Genomic DNA, 16,304 nt, shown 5'->3' on the forward strand with positions numbered 1-16,304 from the left:
GTCTCTTAGGCAACTGCCTTTTTGATAGTGTCTAACAAGGTAACTCCCAGTTACCCAGCGTCAGAGCCCAGAGTGTGGGCTTAACGCTCACCGGGGGCCTGTTAGGTAAAGGTTCCTGGGCCCTGCACCTGGAGGCTCTGACCAGAATAAGGCTCCAGGATCTGTATCTTTGACCGGGAATCGCCAAGGCATATTCCGGTGTGCAAACCACTCTTCCAAGGGACCGCAGAAGCCCTCACAGTGCAAAAATGCCTCCCCGGGGCCAGAATCCCTGAAGTCCGCCCTATGGTTAGTCTCATGAGTCAATGTCTCTTGTCAAAGTGTACAAGTCATCAAGTTTACAGACCATGGCCTATGCTTCCAGGTTGCCACCTGCTTGAGGGAGGGTACCATGTCTTTTCACTTTTGCATCTTTGGCAGCCCGTGAGGTGCGGCTGGAAGACCACCCGTCTCTGGAACCAGAGACCTAGATTGGAACCCTGACTCTTTAGCAGTGTGACTGACCTCAGGCAGATTGCTTAACGTCCCTTGTGCTTCAGCTTTTTAAACGGGAGTGATACATACATGTATTACAAGTGAAATACAAGCCTCGAGGAGAAAGGGCTGCTCTTGGAAGTCATGGACAGGCTGAAAGTTCTGAGAGAAGAAAACGGTGTGTTGGCACACAGCCATCACACTGGATGAGAAGTACCTAGGCAGGGTAGCAAGGTTCCCAGCCGAGTGACTAATTCCCAGGAGCAGATCCCAGGATGGGATGTGAGGTGGGTGAGGAAGGCAGCAGAAATTAGTATCACTTTTATGATGATTCTTTTTTTTTTTTTTTTTTTTTTTTGACAGAGCGCATACATGCAAGCAGGGGAGGGACAGAGGGAGAGGGAGAGATAGAATCTTAGGCAGGGTCCACACAGCGCAGGACTCAATCTCATGACCCATGAGATCATGACCTGAGCCAAAATCAAGAGTTGATCACTTAACTGAGCCATCCAAGGTCCCCATTTTCATAAAGATTCTAAGAGAAGTGCAAGAAAAGGTGAGCAGGTCATGATGCTTCAGCACCCAGGTAATAAAGTGAGGAGCAGGTTAGACGGCATAGACCCAGGTCTTCTCCACTCTGCTGCTCAGAGCAGAAAACATCAGAAAACCATGGGCCCCTAAGGGATGTGGCCAAAGAAGACTGGGGACGCCGGATGGTAAGGTGATGACTATGTAGAAAAGAGGCATCCACAGTTACTAATAGCAGGCATGCACCATGCAGAAACAGCTGAGGTCCTCTCGGGAGGAAGGATATCTAGCTCCAGTCTGCCTTCAGACTCACGAATGCAACACCAGCTCTTCCCTGGGTGTCCAAGCCTGCTGGCCTACCCTGCAGATTTGAGTTCCCACAATCACAGGAGCCACTTTCTTAAAATCAATCAATCTCTCTTCCCCTCTCATTATGCACACCCTCTTAGGGTATATTGACCAGGCCTGAGAACATAACTGACTTAAGACAGATTCAGAGGAGAAAAACATGCAAATGTATTTAATATAAGTTTTTATGTGTCACGGGAGCCTTCGTAAGGAATGAAGAGCCAAAGAAAGAGCAAAACCTTCCTGCAAGTGTCTCTCCACTTCTGATTTGTGAGTTTCAGAAGCTCCCACATTCTCACGGTGCTGGGCACGGAAGGCAGCCAAGAGCTGACGGCCAGCAGGTCGGCCCTGGGATCATCATGGTGTAGTGTAAGCTGACCCCTTAGCATAGGATATGGGGTATATGCATCTACCAGGGACCTGACAGAAGACACGACTTACACTCAGAGAATTTGCAAGGGCAATAAAAGCCAAGTGGAGCAAATGCAGAGAGTGAGAGTGGGTTGGCCAGCTGGCCTGGACCTTGCCAAAAGGACAGGTACATCGATGTACGTAAGAGGCCAATGCCTGGAGATCAGACTAGTTACATTACTAAAAGGTTAGAGAAGCTGGTCAAGAATGTTATTTGATCTGCATTCATGCCAATCTTTGTAGTAGTGATACTGAAAAACTATGTGGAAAAAAACCACAGAACCTTCTTGGTTTTGAAAAACCATAAAATACAGGGCACACCTAGTTGGCTCAGTTGGGACAGCATGCGACTCTTCAGCTCAGGGTTGTGAGTTTGAGCCCCATGTTGGGGGGAGAGATTAGTTAAAAAATAAAATATTAAAAAAAAAAAGAAAACCCATAAGCTAGAAATCAAGGGATATATATCAGACCAAACACTAACAGCATACCTCATAGTCATTCTTCTTAAAATCCAAAACAGGAAACAAAATAATTATACCCATAGGGCACCTGAGTGGCTCAGTCAATTAAACATCTGACTTCAGCTCAGGTGATTATCTTAGTTTGTGAGGTCTAGTCCTGCTTAAGGTGAGCTCAAGCCTCACTTCGGGTGAGCCCCACTTCTCTCTCTCTCTCTGCCCCTCGCTCATCTGTGCCCTCTCTCTCTCAAAAAATAAAAATAATAATTATAATAATTATACCCATTAAACCCACTATGATAACTATTATATAGCGTATGGCATATACAACTAATGCATATAACATCTAACATATATAGTTGTTAGATAGCATATAGCACAGGAGATATTAGCCATTGCAATTACACGATTATTATAGCCAAAGGAGTGACATATTCTAATTGACTAGGTCTGGGAGATGTGAAAACTTATCTGAATGAGAAAGGAGAGGCTAGTAGCCTCAGTCATACTGAATGGAATAATTTTATGCCCAACATAGGGAATATCAGACATCAAATAAAAGAAAAAGAGTTTAGGCAGATACAATGAAGTGTCCCCATGTGACTTCTATTCTAATTCCTCACTGGCTCCCCCCATCACACCTACAAAATCATTCAAATATGTTTTTGCTGGTTTATCTTCACTTGATTATCTACTAATCACCTTTCACATCCATCCATTGCAATTCAGTAACTCAGGAATATTTGGATGGTGACTTGCCCCTTAGAGAATGTGTACTTGGACAAAGTAATCTGGATTGTTCTAAACCCAGGGTCATCAAACTGTGCCCTGTGAGCCAAATCCAGGCTACAGCCTGTTTTTCTGCTGCCCAGAAGCTAAGAGTGGCTTTTACCATTGTAGATACTCGGAAAAAAATGAAAAGAAAATTACTATTGTGTGACATGTTAAAATTATATGAAATGCAAATGTCAGTGTCCATAAAGAAAATTTAATTGGAACAGAGCCACAGTCATTCATTACAGCCTGTGCTGCCTTTGTGCTTTAATGGAAGAACCCAGTAATAATGACAGAGACTTTATGTATGGCCCACAAAGCCAAAAATATTTGCTATCTAGTACTTCATAGAAACAGTTTGCCAGCCCCTATGGTACACAATCCACACCCTCATGGCTCCTTTCCTAAAATGCAATTCTGTGAATCTCAGATTGTTTCTTTCTTAAAATGCTGTATGTTTAGACACAAAAATTATTTCATTTTATTAGCGTTTGTTGAATTTATTGTAGACCGACTCAATCATGTTACCTCCGTATCAGCTTCCATACTGCCTTAAAATAATGCTCTAGTTTTTCAGTGACAATGATGTAACCATGAGCCATGAGCATATTTTCAATGAGAAATCTAAACATATTTAATTTGAGTTTTAAGAAATCAGCAAATATGAGCACCTGATTCTACACACGTCTGTTTTATAAACCAGGGGATTCTGTAGTTCATTTTGGTAACTTTCTTCCTCCAGAGAATTGCTATTATAATTATAAACTGGAAAATTTTAGGGCAGGTAGAGCCCTAAATTTATTTTTCGAAATAGAAAATCCTCTGTGTATGATGCTGGATTAAGTGGGAACCATTTTTCCCTTTCCAAGTCAAGACATGACCATTGCCATCCTCTTGCTTTCTCTTATTATAACCTCCCGCAATAAGAGGTCAAAGACATTGTTCCATGAAAATCAAGTGAAGGTCTGATATTGCTTCTCTATTTCTCAGGAACATTTTCTCTTCTCAGAGTTGACTGGTCACAACTGGAATGAGATGCTTCCTGAGAAACTTCTGGATCTCCTTCCAAGAATGCTCCTGTGCAGCTGCATGCAGGGTCACCTCTCCTCCCCACTGCATGAACAGGTGGAGTTTGGAGAGCTTTGAGGCACAGCACAGTGGGGAATAGGGAGGCTCTAACATGTGGCCTGCCCCAGGGTATGATAGCAGGGTCCAATTGGCCTTCCCATTTCTCCTCAACTGTTCTGTGGCTTGCTCAGCATATGCTTTGCTGTTGATACTCTTATCATCTTCTCCCACAATGAAGAGGAAATGTCCCTGGGCCTTTTCAATGGGGAGAAATAAGGTCTCACTGGCTTTACTTCTAGCTTCCTCAAAACAATACTGGAACTGTGCTAACCCTAAGGCATTGATAGATACTAACTGTGGAGAGAAGGACAAGGGCTGACTAATTTGACCGCGATATACCTGTGGAGTGCTAAATACAAAGTTGGGTCCATTAATAAGCACGGTGGCTATGACCTGTTTTAGGTGAATAGCCATGGAGAGTCCAATCTCTGCTCCTTTGCTTATGGAAACTATCCCAACGCCTGGGCCAAGGACCTAAAAATAATGAAAATGAGACATTGATTTTATCCACCATTTAGCAAAACCCTACCATCTCAAACAACCAAAGAACTTGAATGGCCAATCGGAATCAAGCAAGGATTAATCCCACCTACATGCCCAGTTCTAGAGTTCTGAAATATGTAATGTATGTTCAAAGGAAATACTCCTTCAAGAATATGTCAGGCTTTCCAAATTAAATACTATGAATTCAGCATGGTGTTAGGTGCTGAGTTTAAAATGCCCTAAAGAAATACCAATGTAGTAGGGAAAATAAGAAAAGGGCACATAACTATTGTGAATAGTATGAGTCAAGGTATAGCTAATTGGTAAACTTTGTTGTACCAATACTGGGGTCTCTAAAGGTCATAGGAAAGGCACTCTGTAGGAAAAGACTGAGGAAAAAAAGGTAAAATTGGTAAAATAGAGCATTGAAACACGAACAGAGGATTCTACATCTGCTGTGGTTTCCATAGAAGGTTTCTCCTTTGGAGAAAGGTTTCATGAAGGAGGCTTGGCTCACCTTCCTCTTCCCTGGTCAGTCACCAAGCAGGCATTTTTAGATCGTCCACCCTGTACTAACCACTGGGGGACACTGAGGGGAAAAAGGCACAAATCATCTCTTACCATCAAGGAACTCACTACCAGGTGGAGAGACAGGAGGGCAAAAACAGACAATTAGAGTAACTTACAAATTCTGCAATATAAGAATGCATAAGCAAGGCTGCCAACCCGGATTATCAGGGAATAAAGGCAGGATCAGAGAAAGATTCTCAAAGGAAATAGGCTATGAATTGGGTTTTTATATTTAAAAAATTTGAGTTGGGGCACCCAAGTGCCTCAGTCAGTTAAGTGACTGACTCTTGATTTCAGCTCAGGTCATGATCTCACGGTTCGAGGGATCAAGCCCCGCATTGAGCCACACATCAGGCTCCATGCTGACAGTGCAGAGCCTGCTTGGGATTCTCTCTCTTTCCCTCTTTCTCTGCCCCTACCCTGTTCTCCTTCTCTCAAGATAAATGAATTAATTTTAAAAAATGGGAACAAACAAGAAGGAATGGTATTCTATGTTGTGTATAGGCTCACTAACAGGAGCCATTCTCTTCTTATTTTGAGGGGCATGTATCCAGTCCCAAGGGATAAGTTCTGATGGATCTGAACCTAGTCCCCTTTTCTATCTATGTTTTCAGGCTCTCTTGTAAGGCCAGTACATTCTACCTAAGATCCTACCCTGCATATTAAGTGGCGTGACGTGAATCATCTCCTTTTGAATTGAAAAGAGCTCTCAAGCTCTGAAGTTCTAGGTCTTAATATAAAAGATATAGAGTCACATCACTGCAATGAGAGATGAGAACCCAGAAAAGATCTGGCCAGGGAAGACAAAGTAAAAGGAAGTATAACATGCATGAACAACATGGTATAACGAAATGACACAGCTATCTGCAGCCTTTTGGCAGAACACTAACTCTCGTTACAATTTCTGCCACCAAATTTGGGATTAGGGATTTTAGGATGCTTAAAATCAACAGATGGAGAAATAAGACCTGCAAGGAATTGAAAGATCTGTGGTCTATCCTCCCACAGAAGAGACAGAATGAAGCAGGTTTAGTGCAAGTACCAACAGCCTAGGAAAGAAATCTGGTTTCCAGGTCTCGCTTAGTCATTGACTATCTAAGTGACATTGGTAAGATTACGTCGGGCTCTGTGCTGACAGCTCGGAGCCTGGAGCCTGCTTCAGGCTCTGTGTCTCCTCCTCTCTCTGCCCTTCCCCTGCTCATGCTCATGCTCATGCTCATGTTCTGTCTCTCTCTCTCTCTCTCTCTCTCAAAAATAAATAAACATTAAAAATAATTAAAGATAAAATAAAAAGTAAAAATTCAAAGCATCAATAGATTGTCAGTGATCATAGCCCATCTAATTACTACAATTCTAATCATATTTTGGTGATCCTGATATGAAATAGGATGTGGTACAGAGACTTAATTTTACTTAGATCAATTCTTTTTAAGAAAAAAATATTAGCTGGGGCACCTGGGTGGCTCAGTCAGTTAAGCAGCTGACTTCGGCTCAGGTCATGATCTCACGATCTGAGTTTGAGCCCCACGTTGGGCTCTTGTGCTGGCAGCTTGGAGCCTAGAGCCTGCTTTGAATTTTGTGTCTCCCTCTCTCTCTTCCCCTCCCCCTCGTACTCTGTCTCTCTCTCAAAAATAAATAAACATTAAAAAAAAAGATAAAAACATTAGCAATTAGCAAGGGCTAACATGCAGCAACCCTGCAGTAGCAGCAAATCACATTTTAAAATTTAAAGAAGGTATAGACTAGAAAGAACTATAGTATTATTTTTAAGGCCTCTCAAATAGCTAAAAATGCAGACTCACTCCTCAAGAAAGACAGACTATCTTTCTGGTGAAGTCTGGTGATTAAATAATTATCAGAGGGGCGCCTGGGTGGCGCAGTCGGTTAAGCGTCCGACTTCAGCCAGGTCACGATCTCGCGGTCCGTGAGTTTGAGCCCCGTGTCAGGCTCTGGGCTGATGGCTCAGAGCCTGGAGCCTGTTTCCGATTCTGTGTCTCCCTCTCTCTCTGCCCCTCCCCCGTTCATGCTCTGTCTCTCTCTGTCCCAAAAATAAATAAACGTTGAAAAAAAATTAAAAAAAAAATAATAATTATCAGAGAGGTGATGATAATATAATTACATTTATTGAGGGTGTAGTATTGCCAGTGACTATAGTGAGCACTTTGCTTGTATTATCCCCTTAGATAATTCTCACAAGAGCCTTACAAAATAGCACCACTGCCATAGTATTTAATAGATGAAGAAACTGAGAATTAGAGCATGTTAGTAGCTCGCCCAGATTCCCACAACCAGACGGGACGGAGCCAGAAAGGCAACCCATTTCTGTCTGAATCTAAAGCCATTGCATTTTGATTCCACCATGGACACAGGCTAACTTCCCATTTTGTCTTTCTGAGCAGAAGACATTGGGTGTGAAAGAAATCATGTGAATAATATGGGTATGTATATAGAATCATACTTGGAAGTTAAAGGGTCACAGAGTGTTATAGTTATTTAAAAACAGGAACTGAAAGAAAAGGCAAAAATTACCTTCGGATGTCTCAGGAGAAAGTTGACAGCTTCTTCAAAATATTCTAACTCTATTTTTTCTGGGTGTAAAGGCAGATCTTCATAGTCACAGTAGGCCAAGGCCAACGCAGCAAAGCCATGACTGGCCAGGAGACTGGCTCGGTATTCAATCAGCCCACCAATATCAGCAAACAAGTCAATTACCCCTGGGAAACGGCCCTCTCCTGAAAAAGAACAAAACAAAACAGAACTGGATATGAAGGGAAGGGAAGGAAAAAGGAAGAAAAATACGACAACACAAAGAAATGCATCACAAATCATGGAAATGACATATAAATTTTCAATGGAATCCCTAAATTTTCAGGCTCCTATCTGGGACAGAATTAAAGCTGATTGAATACACTAATGGAACACAATATCAGGAAGCTTGATTGGGAAACCTGTTCACTGACATGCTTCATCTCTGTAGCCAAGGACTACTGGGGACTCATAGTGGCTCATTTCTATAGTACTGAGTAAAGAAAGCCATTGAAATTAGGCAAGGGCTTTTTAATCTATGAAGAGGTACACAATTAGGCTTTAGGACACCAGTGAAGGTCCTGAGATTACACGCAAAATATATGTTTATATGTGCATGTTACTAATGAAAGCCTCTATGGATTTAATTGGGTTCTCAAAGTATATATGACTCAAAAAAAAAAAAAAAGGCTTCAAAAGTATATGACTCCAAAAAGTGAATTGAAATGATTATTAGCTATAATCCTGACTTAACACTGTTCTGTTACATTAGTCTGACTACACCCAAGCAGATGTAAATGATGAGGGCTTTCATGCAGTAACACTGTTTATTCACTGCAGCTTAACACATGGCAAAAAGTAGAGGTGCTCAGAGTATCATTCTATACTCACTCTCTGTGTAGGCAACTTGTTTCCTAAATAAAGCAAGGTTCACACACTGAAAAAAAATTTATGATGCACTACTAGGGGCATTCTATTCTTGTGTAAGTGATTTTAGCTATGGAAGACTGGTACCATCTACCTTTGAAAAGAGTGACTTGGGGATGCCTGGCTGGCTCAGTTGATAGAGTGTGCGACTCTTGATCTTGGGGTTGTGAGTTCAAACCCCATGGTGGGTGTAGAGACCACTTAAAAATAAAAAATATTTTAAAAAAAGAAACAAGTGACTTGATTTAAAGGAATATTGGGAATTTTCAAAAGAAAACATTGCTGTGTTTCCTTATGTTGAGAGAAGAAATAAAATGATATTAAATCTATCTTGGCTTTAAAATATACCACTTGTTAGCGTGCCTGGGTGGCTCAAGTTGGTTAAGCGTCCAACTTCGGCTCAGGTCATGATCTCACAGTCCGTGAGTTTGAGCCCCGCGTCGGGCTCTGTGCTGACAGCTCAGAGCCTGGAGCCTGCTTTGGATTCTGTGTCTCCCTTTCTCTCTCTGCCCTTCCCCCCACCCCTCAAAAATAAATAACCATTAAAAAATTTTTTTTGTTAATTAAAAATAGAACTACCTTCAACCCAGCAACTGCACTATTAGGTATTTATCCAAAGGATACAAAAATGTTGATTCGAAGGGGCACATGCACCCAATGTTTATAGCAGCACTATCGACAATAGCCAAAGTATAGGAAAAGCCCAAACGTCCCTCAAATGATGAATGGACAAAGAAGATGTGATATACATATACAATGGAATATTACTTGGCGATAAAAAAGAATGAAATCTTGCCATTTGCAACAATGTGGATGGAACTAGAGTGTATTACGCCACGCACGTGAAATAAATCAGTCAGAAAAAGACATGATTTCACTCAAATGCGGAATTTAAGAAATAAAACACACAAACATAGGGGAAGGGAAGGAAAGACAAAATAAAAACAGAGAGGGAGACAAACCATAAGAGACTCTTAAATACAGAGAACAAACTGAGGGTCGCTGGAGGGGTGTTGGGTGGGGGCATGGACTAAATGGGTAAGGGGCACTAAGGAAGACACTTGTTGGGATGAGTACTGGGTATTATATGCAAGTGATGAATCACTAAATTCTACTCCTAAAACCATTATAAAAAAAGAGTACTGAGCCTCTTATCCTGGAAGAATGTCATAGTTGAGAACCACTTTGAGACCTGACTCATTCTCTTTTGGCCCCCACAGAACAAGGAGGACACGAGCACGTGCGGTGTCCAAGAGGATTCACAAATAGCACCCTCTAAACCAACACATCATCCCAATGTGGGAGGCCTGCACCAATATTAAATTTTTCATTGAAGTGGAATAATAGAGGCACAGACGTTTGTGTCACTCACTGATCCCCACACACAATAATCTTGCCTATATGCTAATTACTGGGTGTAAACATATTGAAATTTGTCCAAACAACTAAATGGGTCATGATGACTTTGGAAAGGGAAGTTTTTATTCCTTCTACGTCGTCTATAACTCTATGCTGTTGGAAACCACTTCTACCACTTCAAGCTTCCTCAATCCATCTCAGTTCTACTAAGTGATTATGTTTTTATTTTTTTAATGTTTATTTTTGAGAGAAAGAGAGAGAGAGAGAGAGAGAGAGCAGGGGAGGGGCAAAGAGAGAGGGAGACAGAGGATCTGAAGGGGGTTCCACGCTGCTCAATGGGGACTCAAATTCATGAACTGTGAGATCACTGAGCCGAAGTGGGATGCTTGACTGACTGGGGCACCCAGGCACTCTGTGATTATGTTTTTAAAAGCAGAGAGAGAGGCATACATCCTGGCAATACGATGGCTATGTCCCAGATCAAATCATGTGTCTGCAGAAGGGGGCCTCAGACACTCCTGAAACCTGGACCTGCCATGAGCAACTTCTGGAAAACTAACTTTGCTTCATTCAGTCCCACAATAAACCCTGATAAATGTACCAGTAGATGTTTTGAACCACTTACTGATATGTGGAGATCACTGTGAGAAACTATGTGTATTCTGGTAAGTTGTATGCCATTAAAAAGCATGTTGTATTTTCTGCAGATTTGTGGAATACTGTATAAATATGAAATATTTATGGAACTAGAGAATATAAAGTTTCTTTGCATCCTCTATATTTGTTGCAGTATTTCACTCCATAATATCATCAGCTTATCGCATGCGATGACCTATGCCTAAACTGAAACTCAGACAGGACAAAACCCCCAAGAGAAGCTGGGATACAGTTCCATGATATCAGGATAGGGGTCTTCAGATAGTCAGGCTTCAATATAGAAGGATTTCACATAAATCCAAAGCTATGGGAAACCCATAATGCAGGGACTTCATAAACTACATGTAGTCATATCCTTAGAAAAGCTCCAGAATTGTTGAGATCAAACTTGAGTCGGAATGGGGCATCACCATATTCTTGTTCTGACCCAGAATTAACCCTGATTCTACGGCTGGCAAGGATTACACTATGTACTATCCTTGTCCAAGTTAAACCTCTAGAAGGACGAGGCATTCAAAAGAGGAAACATGAGGATGACAGTACCAGGTTAATTCTACTCACCAGGAGGGAGAAAGAGGGCTCCCCGAAGGTGGCCTTCTTGAACTTGGATCCGTGTGACACCAGGTGCTCTGTACCACCTCTCCAAAGTCACGCTGACTTTTGGATCAGTGGCAGCAATCTGGGCTAATGGTAAATTTGAATCATAAAGTTTTATCTGGACCAGGAAGGGGCTAGTCATCACATCTCTTTTCATCAATTTAGTTAAAAATTTTTCAGGTTTCAGGGACCAGAAGAGACCCATGGGGTGGACTCCTATATAGTCACCTCCAAGTGAAGGAGCATGATCCAGGTCTACCTCACCAACCTCACTGGCCTTATAGTAGGCTTGAGAATGAAACAGGTTCCCCTTTTCATCTTCCAGTGTTGCCTGAAAAATCACTATCTGAGAGGGACGCAGGCCTGTAGCTCGGATGTGCACTGGCTCATCAGTCAGCGTGCTTGCAGGGGTAGCTGTCAGCTGAATCATTGTTACAATGTGGCACCTTGAAGATTCTTCAAGTAATGCTTTGAGTAAACCCTGGATATATATAAAAAAAAAAAATGGGATAATGAAATAAGACAGTGATAAGGTTAATGAGAGGTGAACTGGAACAGAAATCAGGCTGCTTGGGATTCAGCTCTAACCCTCCAGTTGTTTAGCAAATATACTGATATAATCTTCAAGTATTAGATACCTGACAGCTTTCAACGAATTTATAGAATACATAAAACAAGTAGATAAGTTTTATAATCATTATGAACCAGGGTGGAGGAAGCAGCAGCCAAAATATGCACGAATGGTATCAACATATCCAAGGAAGATATCGCAATCGGCCACCAGAACCCTTGGAAAAATAGATGCAGTGGAGGATAAGAGTGAGATGTGCAGTAGAAAAGGGGGGTTTGTTAAATATCTATATATATATGGAACTGGTGACTTCACTACTAATCCCCTTCCCAAATCCTTCAGACACAATGCCTGGCATCTAAGAATTCATGTCTAATAGAGTATTAAAAAAACAGACAAATCTTCTCAAAAGTATGAAAATAAAATCTTTGGGAAGAGCAAGGAGGCTGACCTATGTATTATTCCCTAAAGAAAAAATATTCCTGGCTTCAGAGTTAGGATTTACCCAGTCCTAAGCAAAACCAGGCACTGACCAGCCCTTCAGACACCCAAAAATTTGCTGGGCTTTTTATAACTTCCATCTTAAAAATTAGGGAATGCCTCTCTCCTTCGGTTAGTGTGAAGAAAGCCACAAAAATGACCATAATTCCCATTCTAATAACCTAAAATTATCTGTATAAAAACAAAATCAATTTAAAAAAAATTTTTAAAGCTCATTAGATTGTCAGGAATCTAAACAAATTAAACTCTAGTGAGTAACAAACTCATCATAGGAGAGAGAAAACTTTCTCTTCTACAGAGTGACTTTTATTTATGACAAAGCAGCAAAAAAGAAATGCCCATCAAAAAAATAAGGAGAAATCAAAAATAAGGAGAAAGTATAATGGATGTGTGTGGGCTGGTTTGATAGATTCGAATCCTGAGAAACTCCAGCCAGAGTCTTTCTCCAAGTGCCAACTCTTTAGGACCTGGCCATGTGCTCTAGGACAATACATCAAAGAATGGGAGCAGAGACACGAGCCAAGAGAAATCTGTCTGCAGGTCTTCGGAAGAAGCAAGGCAGCTAACTTCCAAAAGATAGGGAAGAATAGCAAAATAGAGAGATTTCCCCAGGCTCAGAAAGCCAGGACTGGGACTGCAGAGCAAAGAAATGTCCTTGATGACCCTCCTTCCAGAAGAATTATAAATCAGAGGGAAATATCCTACAGTTAGAAAAGCTAGCAACCTGGCCACAAAAACCAAAGATATCTCCAGAAGTTCAGCAATGGTTAGGCACCAGTTTCTTCTGATGAGAAGAGCCTAATTTCATATCCCAAACTATGTGAAGCCAGGGGTACGCTGAATCAGATAAAGCTGAGACAAAGCCCAGATCCAGCTGGACTACAGGTCAGCCCCTAATTCTACCATTCTGACAGAACAGGGCTTTGCTCTTTTCTTGAGGTAAATATGACTTAGTCTACTCTTTTTTCTTTTTTTTAATGTTTATTTATTTTTGAGAGAAAGACAGAGCGTGAGTGGGGAGGGGCAGAGAGAAAAGGAGACACAGAATCCGAAGCAGGCTCCAGGCTCTGAGCTGTCAGCACACAGCCTAATGCGGGGCTCAAACCCACAAACCGTGAGGTCATGACCTGAGCCAAAGTTGGTCGCTCAACCGACTGAGTCACCCAGGTGCCCCTAGTCTTTTCTTTTATATGAAATATCTGGTGTATAATAAAAAAAAAAATTACAAGGTGCAACAGAAGCAACAAAATCAACCCATATTCATGATGAGAGCAAACAATCAGTAGGAAAGGGCACAGAAATAGATGAGAGTGGATTTATCACGCAGGAACTTTGAACCGACTACAATAGAATGCTATTCAGGAAAAGAAAACAATCGAATTACTGATAAATACAATAACTGGGAGGAATCACAAGAGAATTATGCCACTCCCAAATGATTACATATTGTATGATTCCATTTATATAACATTCTTGAAATGACAAAGTTATTTATTTGTTTGCTTATTTGTTTGTTTTTAGAGAGAGAGCAAGTGGAGGAGAGGGGCAGAGGGAGAGAGAGAAAGAATCATAAGCAGACTCCATGCTCAGCATGGAGCCTGGTGCAGGGCTCGATCCCACAACCCTGCGATCATGACCTGAGCCAAAATCAAGAGTCAGACACTCAACCGACTGAGCCACCCAGGTGCCCTTTGAAACAACAAAGTTAGAGAAATGGAGAACAGATTAGTGGTAGTGGTTGCCAAGGTTCAAGGATTGGGTTGGGAGGAGATGTCTATAAAAGGACACCATGAAGGATCCTTGTGTTCATAAGAATATTCTGTATCCTGATTGTATCAAGGTCAATATCCTTGTGACACTGTACTACAGTTTTGCAAGATTTTACCATTAGGGGAAGCTGGGTAAAGGGTACATGTGTTCTCTCTGTATTATTTCTTACATATGTGGTAAATCTACCATTACCCCAAAATAAAAGCTTAGTTAAAAAAAATAACTGTGATAAAAATGCTAAAGGATCAAGTAGAAAAGGCAGACAAAATATTTGAGAATTTCATCTGGGCATGAAAGTTGTAGAGAAGAACCAAATGGAAAAGCTAGAAATAAAAAATACAAGAATAAAAATGAAGAATTACTAGATAGACTTCATAGAAGACTAGAAAACAACAGCAGAGTAAAGGACCAGACTAAATTGCAACAAAGAAAAAAGGGTATAAAAGAAAAACAGAGCACTTGAGACGTGTGGAACAATATCAGATTCTAATATGTGTGTAATTGGTGCCTCAGAAAGACAGGGGAGAGAAAGGCACAGAAAAAATGTTTTAAAAAATAGTAATGGTGGGGCGCCTGGGTGGCGCAGTCGGTTAAGCTCCGACTTCAGCCAGGTCACGATCTCGCGGTCCGTGAGTTCGAGCCCCGCGTCGGGCTCTGGGCTGATGGCTCAGAGCCTGGAGCCTGTTTCCGATTCTGTGTCTCCCTCTCTCTCTGCCCCTCCCCTGTTCATGCTCTGTCTCTCTCTGTCCCAAAAATAAATAAACGTTGAAAAATAAATAAATAAATAATAGTAATGGAGAGGCACCTATGTGGCTAAGTTGGTTGAGCATCCGACTCTTTTTTTTTTTGGTGCAAAAAGATGATTTTTTTAAAGCACATGGACAGGACCCATGGGCAGAAAGACAGAAAGAGCTGCCCCAGGACCATGAGAAGAGACTGGTTCGAGCAACCGACTCTTGATTTTGGCTCAGACCATGATCTCATGGTTACTGTGTGGGCAAGAGCCCCGCGGTCGGGCTCTGCTCTGACCATGCAGAGCCTGCTTGGGATTCTCACTCTCCCTCTCTCTCTGCCCCTCCTGCCTCCCTCCCTGACCCCTGCACTCTCAAATGAATAAACTTTAAGAAAATAAATATTGACTGAAATTTTCCCAAAATTGTTGAAAAATATCTTGCCACAATTACAAGAAACTCAGCAAACCAGAAGGAGGACAAACACTAAGAACACCACAACTGCAGCATTGCCTATTATCATTAGTTAAACTAATGATAATAAAATATAAAAAGCAAATATTAAAAGCAGCCAGAGAGGGGCGCCTGGGTGGCTCAGTCGGTTAAGCGGCCGACTTTGGCTCAGGTCATGATCTCACGGTCCGTGGGTTCGAGCCCCGCGTCGGGCTCTGTGCTGACAGCTCAGAGCCTGGAGCCTGTTTCAGATTCTGTGTCTCCCCCTCTCTGACCCTCCCCTGTTCATGCTCTGTCTCTCCCTGTCTCAAAAATAAATAAAACGTTAAAAATAATAATAAATAATAAAATAAAAGCAGCCAGAGAAAAATGGAAACCTTACATATAGGAGAATTAACAACATAAATAATGTTTGACTTCCCATCACAAGCAATGGAAGCCAGAAGACAATACATTTTTTAAATGCTTAAAAGAAAACATAAAAACTCCAAAATTCTCTATCTAGCAAAAATACACTTCAAAAATGAAGGCAAAATAAAGACATTTCCAGGAGGTGGGGAAATGGGAGACATTATGTCTGTGGTAGACCGACATTATAAGAAATGCTGAGTTGTTGGAGGGAAATTGGACCAGATGGACAACCAGATCTGTGGAAAAGGATGAAGACCACAAAAATGGTAATTATAGAAGCCCATTTAAAAACATCTTTAATATGTATGCACACATATATATGTGTGTGTGTGTGTATTTAAATGCAAGTAAGAGACTATATAAAATAAAAATAATAACAATGTCTTGTGGGGTTTACAGAATACACTGAAATAAAATATAATGACACAAAGGTGGGAATGGGGTAAATAGAATTAAACTGTTGTAAGATTATTATATATTACCTGCTATTTTTCGAGCAATACAAGATTATTTGCAGGCTGACTGTAATTACTTAAAGGTACTGTTAAGAGCTCAGCTGAGCTCAGGGAGATAGAGAAAGCTGAGTGACTATGTGTCAGAGTAGCTGATTAAACCAACAAGCCAAAA

General features: G+C 41.3%; 2 protein-coding genes across 5 annotated transcripts in view; both read right to left on the reverse strand.

The window, feature by feature from the left end:
* The window catches only part of BAAT (bile acid-CoA:amino acid N-acyltransferase), a 21,999-nt gene extending 17,420 nt beyond the window's left edge, over nt 1-4,579 (reverse strand). Inside the window, exon 1 of one of the 2 annotated variants that reach the window (XM_040481841.1) lies at nt 4,515-4,579. Coding sequence is in view for 1 of the 2 variants with exons in the window: in XM_040481839.1 (XP_040337773.1) it covers nt 4,461-4,492 (32 nt within the window). In the remaining variant the exon portion in view is untranslated. Of the gene's footprint in view, nt 1-4,460 lie in introns of both variants that reach the window. The other variant, XM_040481839.1, reaches the window with a different exon arrangement.
* Nucleotides 3,451-16,304, reverse strand: part of LOC121034758 (bile acid-CoA:amino acid N-acyltransferase-like) — a 25,774-nt gene continuing 12,920 nt past the window's right edge. For all 3 annotated transcript variants that reach the window (XM_040481842.1, XM_040481844.1, XM_040481843.1), the window contains exons 3-5: nt 11,205-11,721; nt 7,704-7,906; nt 3,451-4,595 (exon numbers count right to left, since the gene is read on the reverse strand). In XM_040481842.1, the coding sequence (XP_040337776.1) occupies nt 3,999-4,595; nt 7,704-7,906; nt 11,205-11,670 (1,266 nt within the window). In that variant the 5' untranslated portion in view covers nt 11,671-11,721 and the 3' untranslated portion in view covers nt 3,451-3,998. The remainder of the gene's footprint in view (nt 4,596-7,703; nt 7,907-11,204; nt 11,722-16,304) is intronic.

The sequence above is a fragment of the Herpailurus yagouaroundi genome, unplaced genomic scaffold (assembly GCF_014898765.1).
Source record: "Herpailurus yagouaroundi ecotype Mexico unplaced genomic scaffold, PumYag 160, whole genome shotgun sequence".
In the NCBI taxonomy this organism is placed as follows: domain Eukaryota; kingdom Metazoa; phylum Chordata; class Mammalia; order Carnivora; family Felidae; genus Herpailurus; species Herpailurus yagouaroundi.